The sequence below is a fragment of the Microtus oregoni genome, unplaced genomic scaffold (assembly GCF_018167655.1).
Source record: "Microtus oregoni isolate MIOR12 unplaced genomic scaffold, Mior012 000081F_ref0000091, whole genome shotgun sequence".
NCBI lineage: Eukaryota > Metazoa > Chordata > Mammalia > Rodentia > Cricetidae > Microtus > Microtus oregoni.
Window position 1 is genome coordinate 23,990 of NW_024544541.1, and position 16,095 is coordinate 40,084.

Consider the following 16,095-nt stretch of genomic DNA (forward strand, 5'->3'; position numbering starts at 1 on the left):
ATTAAATACATTTTGAAAGTCTGAATACTAGGGCCAGCAGGTGAGCACTCGGAGCCTAGTCTCAGGTTTACTAAATGAGGTTTACTAACTCCTGTAACTCTCAGGAGAGTCTAACAGCCAGCAGTACTATCTGTCAGTTACTTCCCTGAGACAGAGGTAGGAAGGTGGCTTCAGCCCAGGAGTTCAAAGCCAGCCTGGACAAGAGAACAAGAGACTGCCTCAAAAACAAAAACAAACAAAAAGAAAAAAAGAAAAAGAAAAAGCCATCAGTTCCCTGAGAGCAACCCTGACCTTCAGTGCCCGAGTGTCCTCCCGGAAAACCATCAGGGCTCCCTTCCCTAGCCAGGTGAAGCCAAAAGCACCCAAGCAAGGACAGAAACCACAACCGTCCAGAGGAGGGGTCTCAGGGGGCCACCTTGTTTGCATGCATTCCCTGACCCTGCCCAGTTCCTGAGAGAGACCACAGCCCGGAAGACCAGCCGTCTTTCTACAACGGGACTCGTCCCACCCCTTCCAGGGGCACGAAGCTATGAAGCGTCCGGGCAGTTGTCACTCATTGTATTTAAGAAGCCAGCCTTGTCCGAGGTGTGCTCAGCCATGCTGGGTGAAGGGGCATCTGGCCAGCATGTTTTTCTGGGCAGCTTACCTGCTCAGCCTGAAGCTCCACATTGCGTATTGCTGGGCTTTCAGCTGCTACAAGACAGAGTCCTCGCCGAGCTTCAGCCTCCCAGGAGATTACCTCCTTGCAGGCCTGTTCGGTCTCCATGCAGACTATCTGCAGGTGAGAAACCAACCCCAGGTGACACGTTGTGACAGGTGAGTGAAGGGGCCGCCAGAGCTGTCACTCGGTGGGCTGGGGCTGTGGTTCAATCGGTTTGGAGCTTGTCTAGAGTACACGAGGCTCTGGGTTTAATCTCCAGTACCACATGGGATGGCTTGTGCACATTCTACCTACAATCCCTGGTACTGGAAGGATCAGAAGTTCAAGCCAGCTGTCTTTGTGCAGTTACATTGTGAGTTCAAGGCCAGCCTAGGCTAGAAACCCTGTCTGAGAGGGAAGGAGAAAGAGAGGGGTTCACAGTGGAACACAGAGGCTCCTCCTCTCACCTCTGGCCCGTCCTTCCCCTCTGATCTGTAAGGACTGAAGTCTGGCTGATAGCTGAACAGCCCATCCGTTTCTACTTTAGGATACTACCTATTTATTTATATCGCAATGTGTTATTTGTACTGTGATATGTTCTTTCATTTTTGCTGTTAGAGCGTGTTATAACTCTAAGTCCCCCCGGCTTTTCTGAAGCTGGCACTTGGGATTCCCCACGGGTATCTTCTTAAAGATGGCTGCTCTTAGTCTGTGCAAGTCCCCTGTTGGGAAGTCTAGAGTGTTCTCACGACAGGCCGACAGGTTGTGAGATACTCTACACACAGGAACTACCTGACTGTTGGCCAGGAAGCAAGTAAGGTTCTGGAAGCCCTGGCCTGTGAGTACTAGGCCAAAGAGCTCCCAACAGGAGGCTGGGAAGGAGAAACTTGGACTTGGAAGACAGGTTTGACGACACAAGAAAACTGGCTTTATAAAACTGAAGGACTCTCTGTCCACGCGGGGGACAGGAGTGACAGAAGCAGGGAGCGGGCATCTTCCAGAAGGCAGAGGCTTGGAGAGTGGTTGTGCAGCAGGGTTGCGTGTCATGTCTTCAGCGTCATGCTCTGTGGAGAACAGTGGCCAGAGCAGAGAAAACTCAGCCTAGGTTGAACCCTGTAAGGCAGGTGTGAGGTAATTTTACATTTTGTTTGTCCAAGAGATGGTGTCTAGAGTTGTTGGCTCAAATATCAGTCTAGATGTTGCTGGAAAAGTCTGTTTGTGATGTGATTAAGATTTAAATTGATAGACTGAATAAAACAGGCTGTCCATCAACAGTAAGTGGGCCTCACACAATCCCTTTAAGGCCTCAGAGAGAAGAGAGACTCTGAGTAAAGAGACTCGGCCCTCAGATTCAGGACTACTGTCCCCACCTGCCCTCAGTTCAGCTGACTGTCTAGCCTACTGTCGAGCTCTACAGCTCTGAACTGAGTAACTTGTACAGTCATGTAAGCCAGTTCCTTAATGTGGACCTCCCTGTGTGTACGCTTGTCTGTGCTGGAGTGTGTGTGTGTGTGTGTGCATATGTGTTAACCCTGTTTCTTTAGGGTAGGGCTTCTTAAGTTTTTGCATTCATGCCAATTTTTACCTGGAAAATGTTTTTAAAGATTGATTTTTTTTATTATTTATTATTTATTTGTTTATTGGTTTTTTGAGCCTTGGCTGTCTTGGAACTCACTCTGTAGACCAGGCTGGCCTCAAACTCAGAGAACCACCTGCCTCTGCCTTCCAAGTGCTGGGATTAAAAGCATGTACCACCACCATCTGACTATTTTTTAATGTATGTTGGTATTTTGCTTACAAATATGTCTGGGTACCACATGTATGCCTGGTGCCCACAGAGGCCAAAAGAGGTCATCAGAGCCCCTGCACTGGGGTTACAGATGGTTGTGAGCTGCCATGTGGGTGCTGGGAACTGAGCGTCCCAAACCTGTGTGAGAGCAGTCACTTCTCTTAACTGTGAACCATCTCCCCTGCCCCTCCTGAGAATTTTTAACATGACTTTAGTATAGGTATATATTTGAGCATGGTGGCCCATGCCTTTCATCCCAGCACTTGGGAGACAGAGGCAGGTGGATCTCTGTGAGTTCAAGGCCAGCCTGGTCAGCTAAAGTTACAGAGAAACCCTGTCTCAAAAAACAAACAATCTCAGCTGAATATATGGCATGTCTGGACACAGATTTTTTTTTCCTTTCAATTTGATACGTTGAGTGTTGAGAACACTACTTCAGATATATAGTATAAGTAGCAAAAGTATGCTTAGGACCATTTCTGAAGTTATTGGAAATTCTATCCAAACATTAAGCCAAAAGTCATTGAACAGTTTATTAGACCCTTGAGTCAGCCGCTCAGACAGGTACTTAGGTGAGCAAGCATTCCTGGATAATCAGCCGAAAGAGATGCCGCTCTGATACTTGTGTGCTACAGAATGCCGTGGCCACGGAGGAAAGGTCTTCGCTTTCCTTTATTAAACCATCGCATTCCGATGAGAGCAGAAAACTTTGTACATACAAGAAAGACCCTGCACTGAGCAGTGTGTGATATCTCATTTCTGAGAAGCTGAGTGGGGGTGTTCAGGCTGGCATTGACCCTGGGATGTAGGAGATGGTGGTAGTGGCTGTGGGGGCGGGCCTTCAACCTTCTCAGTCCTCCCTGGGTTTTCCCTGCAGGCCTGACAGCTTCAATGGCCACGGCTACCACCTCTTTCAGGCCATGCGGTTCGGCATCGAGGAGATAAACAACTCCACAGTCTTGCTTCCTAACGTCTCCCTGGGGTATGAGCTGTATGATGTGTGTTCAGAGTCAGCCAATGTGTACGCCTTACTGAGGGTGCTCGCCCAGCAGGAGACTGACCACATAGCACTGCAGAGAGACCTTCACAACTATTCCTCCAAGGTGGTAGCACTTATCGGGCCTGACAACACTGACCACGCCATCACTGCTGCTGCCTTGCTGGGCCCCTTTCTGATGCCCCTGGTAAGCCAAGCCCTGGGGATCCCAATCTACGAGTCTAGGGTGGAGGGCCATGGGAGCTACGGCCTCCCTGAGGCTAGCCTGCCCAGGCCCTGGATCTCTGGGCAGTCCTCTCTAGTCAAGCCGCAGGCATTCTGTTGCCCTGGCTACTACCCAGTCTTCCTGCCTGTCTGTCCCCGAGCTGCTTCCAGCCTTCCTGCCTCAGCCATCATGGGGAAACCCTGACCTTTTGATTTTTGTTTGGTTGGTTTGACACAGGGTCTCACTATGTAAGCACCGGCTGCCCTGGAACTCACTCTGTAGACCAGGCTGGCCTTGAGCTCATAGAGATCCCCCTGCCTCTGCTTCCGAGTGCTGAGATTAAAGGTGTGGGCCACCACAGCCAACTCCCTGTCCTTTTGAAAGAGTAGCTACCCAGCTGCTCACTCTCTGCCTTCTCTTCATCCAAAGACTCCACTGCCTTTGCTATCCCAAAAGCCTTTCCCACCCAGATACTGCATCACCCGCTGGCCGCCTTTCTTCCTTGCTGTTCAGTGGTGGTCCTGGACTGCCCCGTGCCTGGCCGTTGCTGTCCTCAGCAGTCTGTCTAGAGGGATCCCTCTCCCCTGTCCTCCTGTGCCTGGTTCTTCCTGCCCCTTGCCGTTGCCGCTGGCTGACCTTCCTAGAGCTATCTGAGGGTCTAGCTTGTTTCACCTGCCCGTTTGTGCCTCAGTCTCGGGTTCTATCCGCACTTGGTCTAGCTGTAGGAATACCTTCTACAGTTCCAAACTCAAAGAGCACTTTTCAGTTCCTACCCTACGTGGCTTCTTTGTAGCCTATCTGACCTGGGCTGTACGGCACTATCCTTGACATTTATACCCCTACTCTCTTTACTTTCAGCTCCTCTCTCTGGAGAGAGTCCTTTTGCCTCCTGCCTCTGAGGCAGCTGGTATTTCCCTGGTCTCCTCTTTCCTCCTGTTCCAGGCCATGGAGACCATGCATCCTGACTTTGGTGCATGCCTTCCTCACCCAGCTTCCCCCCTCAGAGGCTCTGTGAGGAACTCACTCTCCATTGCAGCCTCACGATTGGCCTACAAGACCCACCTAGCTTTTTCCTAACAGTTTTCAGACCATCACCATTAAAGTCTAGTTTCCCTTCAGAACCTATCTGTCATCTTTTTCTTTTGCCTTTTTGAGACAGGGTCTCCTGTAGCCCAGGTTGGCCCTGTTCTGGTGTTAGAGTCTAGGATAGCTTTAAACTCTTGATCCTCCCACCTCCTAACTGCTGGGGTTACCAGCCACACCTGGTTAAATCTTTCGCCTTTTACAGAGCACCACTGTCTTTCACATAGATGATCCCATCAGCCCCTGCTCTAGTCTTGAGCCTTTCCAGCCTTTTCACTTCAGTTAGAGATATACTCCTCAAACTTGAGTCTGAACATGTCATTTCTCAGGGGGACCTTGGTAGGTCTCCACAGTGTACAGGACAGAAGTGACCCCTTCAGTTTGAGAGTTCAGGTCTCCTACTTTGTCCCACTGATGCCAAGGAAGCATGGTTTGTTGCATGTTTAAATGACATGGCCCTTTCACTTGATCTATAAGCAGATTCCCATACCTCCTGGAACTCCCCAGAGGAGCCTGTTCTCTTGGTTTGGGTGGGGGCTATGAGGAGGTTGATGTTGCTGGCATCACTGAATGGAACCCCTCCCCCAGATCAGCTACGAGGCCAGCAGTGTGATGCTCAGCTCAAAGCGCCAGTACCCATCCTTTCTTCGCACGATCCCCAGCGACAAGCATCAGGTGAAGGTCATGATGCTGCTGCTGCAGAGCTTTGGGTGGGTCTGGATCTCACTCATCGGCAGCTATGGTGATTATGGGCAGCTGGGCGTGCGGGCGCTGGAGGAACTGGCCACCCCACAGGGCATCTGCATTGCCTTCAAGGATATCGTGCCCTCTTCTGCCCAGGTGGGTGACCCGAGAATGCAGCAGATGATGCAGCAGCTAGCTCAAGCCAGGACCACTGTGGTCGTGGTTTTCTCTAGCCGGCACCTGGCTGGAGTGTTCTTCAGGTCAGTGGTGCTGGCCAACCTGACTGGCAAGGTGTGGATTGCCTCAGAAGACTGGGCCATCTCTACGTACATCACCAGTGTGCCTGGGATCCAGGGCATTGGGACAGTGCTGGGTGTGGCCATCCAGCAGAGACTTGTCCCTGGCTTGAAGGAGTTTGAAGAGGCTTACATCAGGGCAGTAAAGGGTGACCCCAGGTCTTGTCCAAAGGGATCCCGGTGCAGCACTAACCAGCTGTGCCAAGAGTGCCATGCCTTCACGACACATAACATGCCCATGCTTGGAGCCTTCTCCATGAGTGCTGCCTATAATGTGTACCAGGCTGTGTATGCTGTGGCCCATGGTCTCCACCAGCTCCTGGGATGTACCTCGGAGACCTGTTCCAGGGGTCCAGTCTACCCCTGGCAGGTAAGAGATTCCAGCCAGGGTGTCTGCATCCAGGAGACCATTCAGCCCTGGCAGTGTGGGTACATGGACTATCTGGGGAGACAGTGAATCTCTGTTCACTGTGAGGAGAGTCTCTGTTCTCTTAGATCAGTTCTCCTCTCTGAGCCTTGTCTTCTCCCACCCACCGTGCCCCAGATATCAAAGGCCAACAATGTCTGCAAAAGAGTCCTTTATTAGAGGTCTCTCAGGAGGCTGGGCAGGGACCAAGGGGATTCCTAGAAGTGGGAACAGATTGCTGAGGAAGGAACCAGGCCTTATGGGTGGGTTGGAACCACTCAGGACAAGCACAAGAGAGCTCCTGCCTGCTTCCTGGGTTGCCTGAATTTGTGTGTTCTATAGTAGCTTGGCTTCATGACGTCTGTCTGTCCCAGCTCCTGCAGCAGATCCGCAAGGTGAATTTCCTTCTACATAAGCACACGGTGGCATTCGATGACATCGGGGATCCTCTAGATGACTACGACATCATCGCCTGGGACTGGAATGGGCCTGAATGGACCTTCGAGGTCATTGGCTCTGCCACATTGTCTCCAGTTCAGCTAGATATAAATAAGACAAAAATCCGGTGGCATGGGAAGAACAATCAGGTAACGGGGACATGGTCAGTCACCAGGTGACAGCTTTGTTACCAGGAGTGGGGGGAGGGGGATTGATACCTACCCAGAACAGGAAGGAGATGCCAGATGTCAGGCCACCTGAGTTCTGCTCAGACCTGCCAGGAACAGACGCTCCCAGAACTCTGCTCTGCACCTGAACCTGGAGGGCAGAGGTGCGGAGATCTCGTTTCTGTGCTGCGTGTGAGCTGCTCCTGGACTGCGGCTCCTGTATTTGACTGCAAACCACTGTGGCTTCTTACAGGTTCCTGCGTCTGTGTGCACCAGAGACTGCCTCGAAGGGCACCACAGAGTGGTTGTGGGCTCCCACCATTGTTGCTTTGAGTGCATGCCCTGTGAGGCTGGGACCTTCCTCAACAAAAGTGGTGAGTGAGCGGGTGAGGGGTCCAGCACACAAGGGCCCCAGAACCTGCCAGGCTGAGTTCTGATTGTTCACCTGGGACACCACCTGGAAATGTCAGGCCTCCGTGTGTCCTCTGTCAGCTTCCACAGATGAATTTGGTCCTAGAAGCAACCTCTTTATCCTTCGTGCTGTTCTGTTTCTATGAAGCCCCTTCCTTGTGCTTCCAGGGAGTCAGCACCCGAATGGTTGGGTTAATGGTAGACACAGGCTCGTCTGTGGCAGAAGGAAGTCAGTGTGCTCCATTCAGTGACTCACGGTGGAGGGCAGAGAGCACAGTAGGGAGCTATGGACTCAGCTTAGAGCTTAGACAACAGGGGGACACATTCTTTCCTTTCACTATCTCTGTGGTGACGGGAGAGTCAGGTACCTCAGAGTAGATGCTCAGCAGGTGGATCTGGTTGGCGGAAATGCCGAAGGGAGAGGCAAAGATATCTTTAAAGCTCTTCGCTCAGACCAAATCATAAAGTTCTCCAGGTTTGCAACCCCCCTTTGAAATCCTGAGCCATGTAAAGTACGGACCTTTTGAGGATGTGCTTAGCCTGAGGCTGTTCTATAGGCTCCCTTCTCCTGTGGCTCCAAAACCTGCCTGCCAAGATGCAGCTCTCGCAAGGACCTGGACCTTCCTTCCCACGCCTCCCCTTCCTTCTGCTCACCTGACTCTCAGGAACCTTGCTCTTTCTTTCAGATCTTCAGATCTGCCAGCCGTGTGGAAAAGAAGAGTGGGCACCTGTGGGAAGCACGACTTGCTTCTCACGTACTGTGGAATTCTTGACTTGGCACGATCCTGTCTCTGTGGTGCTGCTCACAGCTAACACACTACTGCTGCTGCTGGTGGTTGGGACCACCGGCCTGTTTGTAAGGCATCTTCATACGCCTGTTGTGAGGTCAGCCGGAGGCAGGATGTGCTTCTTCATGCTGGGTGCCCTGGCTGCAGGGAGTTGCAGCCTCTATGGCTTCTTTGGGGAGCCCACGGTGCCCACCTGCTTACTGTGTCGGCCCCTCTTTTCTCTTGGTTTTGCGGTCTTCCTCTCCTGCCTGACAATCCGCTCCTTCCAACTGGTCATCATCTTCAAGTTTTCCACCAAGGTCCCCATGTTCTACCACACTTGGGCCCAAAACCATGGTGCCAGTCTATTCGTCGCTCTCAGCTCCACGGTCCACTTGCTCATCTGTCTCATGTGGCTTGCACTGTGGACCCCACTGCCCACCAGGGAATACCAGCGCTTCCCCCATCTGATAATTCTTGAGTGCACAGAGGTCAACTCTGTGGGCTTCCTGCTGGCGTTCACCCACAATATCCTTCTCTCCATCAGCACCTTTGCCTGCAGCTACCTGGGTAAGGAACTGCCAGAGAACTATAACGAAGCCAAATGTGTCACCTTCAGCCTGCTCCTCAACTTCATATCCTGGATCACCTTCTTCACCATGTCCAGTATTTACCAGGGCAGCAACTTGTCCGCGGCCTATGTGACGGCGGGGCTGACCACTCTGAGCGGCGGCTTCAGCGGTTACTTCCTCCCCAAGTGCTATGTGATTCTCTGCCGTCCAGACCTCAACAATACGGAACACTTTCAGGCCTCCATTCTAGACTACACGAGGCGCAGTGGCTCTACCTGACGCGCGGGGACTGTAGGGGCGGGGCAGACCGGAAGCCTCTCGTGTCTTGAGGGTGGCAGATCCAGTGGGGGCGGAGGGCCTGAGGTGTCTGGGAGAGCTCAGCCATGGCTTGCAATGTATAAGCACACAGAAGAATCCAGCCTAATAAAGATGTGAATCGTTGTTCGTGGAGTCCTAGTTGCGCTTCCGTTCCAGGGGGTGGGTGGGGGGAGCTTGGGACCGCACATCAGTTAGCTGGATCTGGAGCCTAGCGCCCAACTCGACGTTGCTAGGCGACTCCGGGAACGAAACCCAGCGCGGCCGGATGCAAGTATGGCCCCGCCCCCTCATCGGCCCATTGGTCTTCATCTGGGGCTCCGCCCTCGGGGCGGGGAATACAAGAGCGCCACGCCTCCAAGGCGTCCGGTTCTGGTCCGCGCGCCCCAACGTCACATCCGGCGTGGCGACGGCGGCGTCTCCGCGCAGGGGGCCGGGCAGTAGTTAAGTCTTGTGGGCGGTGGAAGTGGTCTATCCTGGAGCAGTGAGGCCGGTGTGAGCCGGGAGGACCGGCCGGGTGAGGAGGGCGCGGGAGAGGGTGGCGGCGAGCCGCCCCGGGCGCTGACCAGAGTGTGGCGGCCGCTTTCCGCTCGGGAGCTGCAGGCGCGGCGTGGGCTTGGGTCACCTGTGCGCAGCCGCCGGCCTTGCCCTACTGGCTGTGCCTCGGGTTCGCGGCGGATCAGTTCGGGTTCACGCTTGTCTATCCCCAAATTTGCATTTTTTTTATTTTTTCACTTGCACCCTACCCCTGTCCTGTCCTGCACCATGTGCTCCCACTCTGCTTTCTCCCTGCCAACCCATGCCACTCCCTGCCCCTGAGAGGCTGTCACTCCGCTCTGGCTGTGCTCCGCGTGCAAACGTCTAAGCTTGACCCAAGCCTTCATCCCGAAGCAGGTGGCTGTTAAAGGGTCCAACTCACGCCACTGTAAGGTCTTTCTCGATCGGGCTGGCCAGAGTGTCCTGTTTGCCTTCCTTTCCAGATTATGGACAGTTCCTTCGTACAGCACAGCGTGAGGGTTCTGCAGGAACTCAACAAGCAGCGGGAGAAGGGCCAATATTGCGACGCCACGCTGGATGTGGGGGGCCTGGTGTTCAAGGCACACTGGAGTGTCCTGGCCTGTTGCAGCCATTTCTTCCAGAGGATCTATGGGGATGGCTCAGGAGGCAGCGTCGTCCTTCCTGCAGGCTTCGCTGAGATTTTTGGTCTCCTGCTGGACTTCTTCTACACTGGTCACCTCGCCCTCACCTCAGGGAACAGGGATCAGGTGCTCTTGGCAGCCAAGGAATTGCGGGTGCCAGAGGCTGTGGAGCTGTGTCAGAGCTTCCAGCCCAGGACCTCAGGGGGACAGGCACCAAGTGTCCAGAGCGGACTGGGACCACCTGCCTCCCAGGATGTGAAAAGCCACCTCAAGGAGCCAGCAGACTTGGACGAGGAGGAAGTTTTCAGGACTCTGAGCTTGGCCCCTAGGGATCAGGAGTCCAGAGACAGTCAGCAGCCCCAGCTCAACTCCCCTGCACAGAGCAGCCCCTCCTTCCTCTGCGGGAAAGGCAGGCAGGCTGTGAAGCCTCCTCTCTCAGAGGACAAAGAGTCTGAGGACTGCAAAGAGCCTCCAAGGCCCTTTGAGGCTGGAGGTGCCCCGCTGCAGGGCGAGAGCAATGAGGTACTGCTATCAGGATGCAAGAACTGGGGAGGGGGCAAGCTAGAGGGTACAGATGGACGCTTCTGGAGTTAAACATGGGAGGCCAGTGGCCTCAGGTGACCTTTCTGCGAGCTACACTTAGCCATGGTTGTCAGCTTCCTGGGGGTGGAGTGAGCATCAGGGGTACAAGTGTTCCCTGAGGGTAGAGAAACCTGGCCAGCTCCCTGGAAACAGAGCCCCTTTCCTCCGAGGCCAGGATTTACCTGTGGTCTTCCCTGGACCCCTGCAGAAAGGGGACCATGAGAGATAGGGCTTGGGTTGGAATTCAAGCTGGGTCCCTGAAGCTACTGCTGGTACTTTGGTGACCTGCCCCTCCTGCTGCCCCCTCTTACTTTAGTGGGAAGTGGTGGTTCAAGTTGAGGATGACGGCGATTCTGTTTCTGAGCCTGAGACTGTGCTGACCAGGAGGAAGTCAAAAGTCATCCGAAAGCCCTGCGCTGAGGAGCCAGCCCTGAGTGCGGGTTCCCTAGCAACCGAGCCCACTGAGAGCAGGAAAGGTGCAGCCGTGCCGGTCGAATGTCCCACGTGCCATAAAAAGTTCCTCAGCAAATACTACCTAAAAGTCCACAACAGGTAACTGCTCTGTTTTTCTAGTTTCTTTTCCCATGCGCCCTTCTGTGTTGAGGTCCTGTAGTCTCCTCCTCTGGGCTCTGTGGGGGCTGGAGGGCTCTGTGTTAGGCCCACGCAGTGCCTGGTTGGCGTGCCTCTCCGCCCTCCCTGTCTTCCTGTGGATCGTGAGTTTGTGGATCCTAAACAGTAGGTTCTACTACTGTGACTTCTGCCCACGTGAGACAAATCTGGCTCCTTCCTGAGCTGGAGTGGGGGTTTGACTGTAGGGTGGTCTGAAGTCTGGCAGTGTAGGCTTTGACAAGAGGCTAATCCCCAGGACTGAAGCCGCCTGTGTTTCTGGGGATATTAGCTCTGGAAGTAAGAAGTATAAAGGACCATTTGTCCAGCTCGAACCCACGTAGAACTGTGGAGTTAAAAAGAGAAAGACTTTACTATGTAAATTTACATAGACCAAGCAGGCCTTGAACTCAGAGATTACCAGTCTTTGCCTCCCGAGTGCTGGTGTTAAAGGCATACTCCATCATACCTAGTCCTAGGACTGTTTTTGTTTAAAAAATCAATCGGGGACTCTCTATATAGCCTCTAACTCAGTATGTAGACCAGACTGGCCAGGAACACAGAGATTTGCCTGCTTCTGCCTCCAGAGTGTTGGGATCAAAGACCTGTGTCCCACACCTGGCTTGTTTTAAGTTAAAATTACTTAAAAGTGAGTGCCACAAACACAAGTCATCTCAGGTTCTCAGTAGCCATGCGACTGTGCTAGGCTGGTACCGAGCCAGGTTGTGCTGAGCCACGTGTTGTCGGTGTGATACTCTGGGAAGCTGCTGGTGCTCACCTGGAGTGGGCTTAGGGCCCATTTTCCATCCTTTGCTTTGGCGTGACCTTCAGTGCTAGGGTTTGACCCCTCAGGGCCTTTACTACTCAACTACAGCCCTAGCCCTTTTTCAGTAGACAGGCCTTATCTAAATTACTGAGGGTGGCTGGAGTTAGTGATCCTTGTGCCTCAGCTTGGAGTAGCTGTGAGTGAGCTGGGAGTATAGCTCAGTCTTCATGTGTTTGCATAACACTTGAGGCCCTGGGTTCAATCCCCAGTGCTGGGGAAAAAATATCCAAGCCAAGTAGCTGGGATTACCTTACAGGCTTCTGTCGCCCACCTAAGCTAGAAGGTAAGGAAGCCGTTGACTGAGAAAACCAAGCTGTTGGGAACAGAGCTAGCAATAATGTCTTGAGCTTGGAGCAAGCCTGGCTAGTTCACTCAGACCTCCCATATCCTCCTGGGCTCCGGGCCCTCTCAGTATGAAATAGGAAGCACTGGAGGACTGTGAGCCAAGAGGTGATGAGGGCTGCCTTATCTTCAAAGACTTCTGAACTTAATGGAACCTGCTGGTGAGATGGTGGGGACCCCATGAGCTGCTGCAGCCATCCTTGTGACGTCAGGGAGATGAAGAGAGCAGATCTGGTGGTGGCGTTTACATTTTATTTACTCGTGGGGGTGCAGAAGCCAGAGGATACCTTGAGGAGTAGATGTTCTCTCACCACGTGGGTCCTCTGGCTTGGCAGCCAAGTGCTTTTGTCCACTGAGCCATTTCACCCGTCTACCATGGGGTTCAAAGTGGAGCCCACAGAAAGGAGGCTACATAACCAGGCTGTGCCAGTCAGCTCTAACTCAGCCATTTAGCGAGACTGGCTCCTGGCTCCCAGCTGTCCCTCTAGGATGGGGCCACTTGGACCTGTGGCTACTATGTCTTCCCTTCCTGAGGGTCTCTACACTGGAGGGGATTTCTAGTCTTGCCCCTGCATGTCCAACCTGGGTGTCACTGAGCCTACATGGTGAGCCCTGACTGGCCTCAGGACACCCCTTCCTGTGTACCAAAGCGTAGGTCCGAGTAGGAGAGGGAGGGGTCCCGAGTACCAGAGAAGTGGGAAAGCCTCTTAGCCCCCACACCACTGCAGCCTCTCTTCTCGGCAGGAAGCACACTGGGGAGAAGCCCTTCGAGTGCCCCAAATGTGGGAAGTGTTACTTTCGCAAAGAGAACCTTTTGGAACACGAAGCCCGGAATTGCATGAACCGCTCAGAACAGGTACTTGGGAATTGGTCCAAGTATTTGTGGGCAGCAGCCCGGTGGCCTGTCTTCCTGCCATCTGGGAAGGACCCCCAGGAAACTACAGGATTATAAAATAAGAGCTGCAGGGGCCTTGGATGTCACCACATCCACATCATAGTACAAGAGGGGACACTTGTTCAGAGGGTTCAAGTTCAGAGGGATAAGCACTACAGGGATACTTTGAGTTAGCTCCATCCTAGGCTTGGAGCAAAGTGTTTGTGGGGATGGCCGCTGGGAAGGGCCACCTTGCCTGTCCTCTTGCCCCAAGTGGGTAGTATCTGGCTAAACCCCATCTTTCTCTTCCCAGAGACTGGTCATTAGCAGCTGGGCCTGTCTCTAGCCTGTCTGGAGCTGAGCAGGGCCTGGCGTGTGGTAGTGTGCAGTGCCCTGTGATGTAGGCAGGCAGGTTACATGTTGCCCTCTCCTACCCCAGCATCCCCTGCCCCAGGCAGACACTTCCCAGCAGCGTGTGGAAGCCCCTGCAGAGGCTGCCGTCGCCGGCAGAGGCCCTCCCTGATGCTGGCCCTGCTTGCCCTTCACACTGCCAGGTCTTCACATGCTCCGTGTGCCAGGAGACATTCCGCCGGAGGATGGAGCTGCGGGTGCACATGGTGTCACACACTGGGGAAATGCCCTACAAGGTAGGTCAGCTGGTCCCCAGGTCACGGGTGGGATGGGGATGTGGACCCCTTTGCCTGGGGTGGTACCTGGCACCTCTCCCTTGAAGCCTGCCTTCCTTGCCCACCCAGTGACACTACTATATATAGATAGGGCCACTGTCTGTAGCCCTACTGGCTCAGTGTTCCTCTGGGCACGACATGGATGGCTGAGCATTGCCCCGTCTTGGGAGCCAGGCTTCAGCAGATCTGGGTTAGCGCTCCTTCACCATGAACTGGTGGCAGGGCTGATGGCGCGGCTGTGCTGGTGCTGACTAGGCCTGTGTTTTCAGTGTTCCTCCTGCTCCCAGCAGTTCATGCAGAAGAAGGACTTGCAGAGCCACATGATCAAGCTGCACGGAGCCCCTAAGCCCCACGCAGTAAGTGCCAGGCAGGGCTGGGGCACCCGTGGCTCCTGGACGGCCCACCCTGTCCTTACCTGGCACTGCTCCCTCTGTCTGTCTCCCACCTGCAGTGTCCCACTTGTGCCAAGTGCTTCCTGTCTAGGACGGAACTCCAACTACACGAGGCTTTTAAGCACCGTGGGGAAAAGCTGTTTGTGTGTGAGGAGTGTGGGCACCGGGCCTCGAGCCGCAATGGGCTGCAGATGCACATCAAGGCCAAGCACAGGTGTGAGCCTCCTCCCTCCTCCCCGAGTGCGGGCCCACACACACTCATGGGGATGAGAGTTCCCCTCTGGAGTCTAGCACCTGCACACATGGGGATGAGCATTCCCCTCCGGAGTCTAGCACCTGCAGCCTTCTGGGGCTGGGTGAGAGGCAGGCAGATTTGTTAGGCCAGTGGGGAGGGCTCAGGCTGAGGCACTTCTGTCCCTTACCTTCCTGACTCCTGGATTCTCCTGTGCTTCTGGCGAAGGTGGTGGTGTCCTTTGCCTGGAACCACCCAAGTCCTACTTGCTTAGCATGTTCCAGCCCTATTCCAGCCCTAACGGATGACTGAAAGGGGATGGCTTCCCCCAGTGATGGCCTCTGCATTGTGTCCCCATCCACACAGGAATGAAAGGCCTTATGTCTGCGAGTTCTGCAGCCATGCGTTCACCCAGAAGGCCAATCTCAACATGCACCTCCGCACACACACAGGCGAGAAGCCTTTTCAGTGTCACCTCTGCGGCAAGACCTTCCGTACCCAAGGTGAGGCAGGTCCATCCCCTCCTTCCCTGGGGCTCAAGCCAGCAACTGAGCTCTACTTTGTCCCCCACAGCCAGTCTGGACAAGCACAACCGTACCCACACCGGGGAGAGGCCTTTCAGCTGTGAATTTTGTGAACAGCGCTTCACTGAGAAGGGGCCCCTTCTGAGGCATGTGGCCAGTCGTCACCAGGAGGGCAGGCCTCACTTCTGCCAGATCTGTGGCAAGACCTTCAAAGGCAAGTGGGCAAGCTGTGGGAGAGAGGGCCTGGTTTCCATTTCCTGCCTACCTGAGTTTGAGGGTCTACAGAGATCAAGGGAACAGTGGCTTCCCAGTGCTCTTTAGAACCTTCCAGCCAGCAGAGTTCTGTCTTCCATGTGCTAGGAGACATGAGAGTGGACTGGCTGTGACGGCGGAGGTGGGGGCAGGGCGCCCTGGACCAGGGCAATGGTGGCCTCAGTGTGGTGCTGTAGAGCCTGGAGTGGGGGAGACCCTGCCAAGGGCCGCCTCCTGTGCCTTAGGCCCTGGGACGCCTTGTCTCCCATCTCAGTCCTGTCCCTGCCGTGTTCCCTGCTCCTAATGCCAGTGGCCCCCTTCCTCCTGCAGCCGTGGAACAGCTACGAGTGCACGTCAGACGACACAAGGGCGTGAGGAAGTTCGAGTGCACGGAGTGTGGCTACAAGTTCACTCGGCAGGTAGGCCGGGCCGGGTCTCCTGCCCCTGCTCCGCTCTGTCTCCCCCCTCGCCTCTAAGCGTCCCCTCCCCGCAGGCTCACCTGCGGAGGCACATGGAGATCCACGACAGAGTGGAAAACTACAATCCACGGCAGCGCAAGCTCCGCAACCTAGTCATCGAGGACGAGAAGATGGTGGTGGTGGCTCTCCAGCCACCTACAGACCTGGAGATGGGCTCTGCAGAGGTCATTGTGGAGTCCCTGACCCAGGGTGGCCTTGCCGCCCAGCTCCCTAGCCAGAGACTGTGTGCAGAGGAGAGCTTTGCCAGCCCCGGTGTCCTGGAGCCTTCACTCATCATCACAGCTGCTGTCCCCGAGGGCTGTGATACATAGACCACTGCCCAGTTAGCCCCATCTACCAATAAATACGTGACTTTGGATTCACCTGTTCGGTGGTCTGTTGCTTGATCTTC

At 54.4% G+C, this 16,095-nt stretch overlaps 2 protein-coding genes across 4 annotated transcripts; both read left to right on the forward strand.

Moving 5' to 3' along the window:
* Positions 1-18: 18 nt before the first annotated feature.
* Positions 19-8,779, forward strand: LOC121441725 (taste receptor type 1 member 1-like). 3 transcript variants are annotated; one of them, XM_041642970.1, is made up of 6 exons: positions 19-816; positions 3,307-3,613; positions 5,303-6,064; positions 6,475-6,687; positions 6,959-7,079; positions 7,803-8,779. In XM_041642970.1, exons 1-6 carry the CDS (start codon positions 530-532, stop codon positions 8,732-8,734), a joined length of 2,622 nt encoding a protein of 873 aa, XP_041498904.1. In that variant the 5' UTR covers positions 19-529; the 3' UTR covers positions 8,735-8,779. The 3 variants fall into 3 exon arrangements, with proteins under 3 accessions (XP_041498904.1, XP_041498905.1, XP_041498906.1); XM_041642971.1 differs by having other exon boundaries at positions 5,303-5,554; XM_041642972.1 differs by lacking the exon at positions 5,303-6,064.
* A 423-nt stretch (positions 8,780-9,202) lies between these two features.
* Positions 9,203-16,048, forward strand: LOC121441798 (telomere zinc finger-associated protein). Its single transcript, XM_041643106.1, has 11 exons — positions 9,203-9,287; positions 9,751-10,431; positions 10,808-11,043; positions 13,010-13,121; positions 13,694-13,786; positions 14,095-14,181; positions 14,277-14,431; positions 14,816-14,952; positions 15,023-15,187; positions 15,556-15,644; positions 15,719-16,048. The coding sequence occupies exons 2-11, from the start codon at positions 9,754-9,756 to the stop codon at positions 16,013-16,015; spliced, it is 2,049 nt and encodes a 682-aa protein (XP_041499040.1). The 5' UTR covers positions 9,203-9,287; positions 9,751-9,753; the 3' UTR covers positions 16,016-16,048.
* Positions 16,049-16,095: the final 47 nt, after the last annotated feature.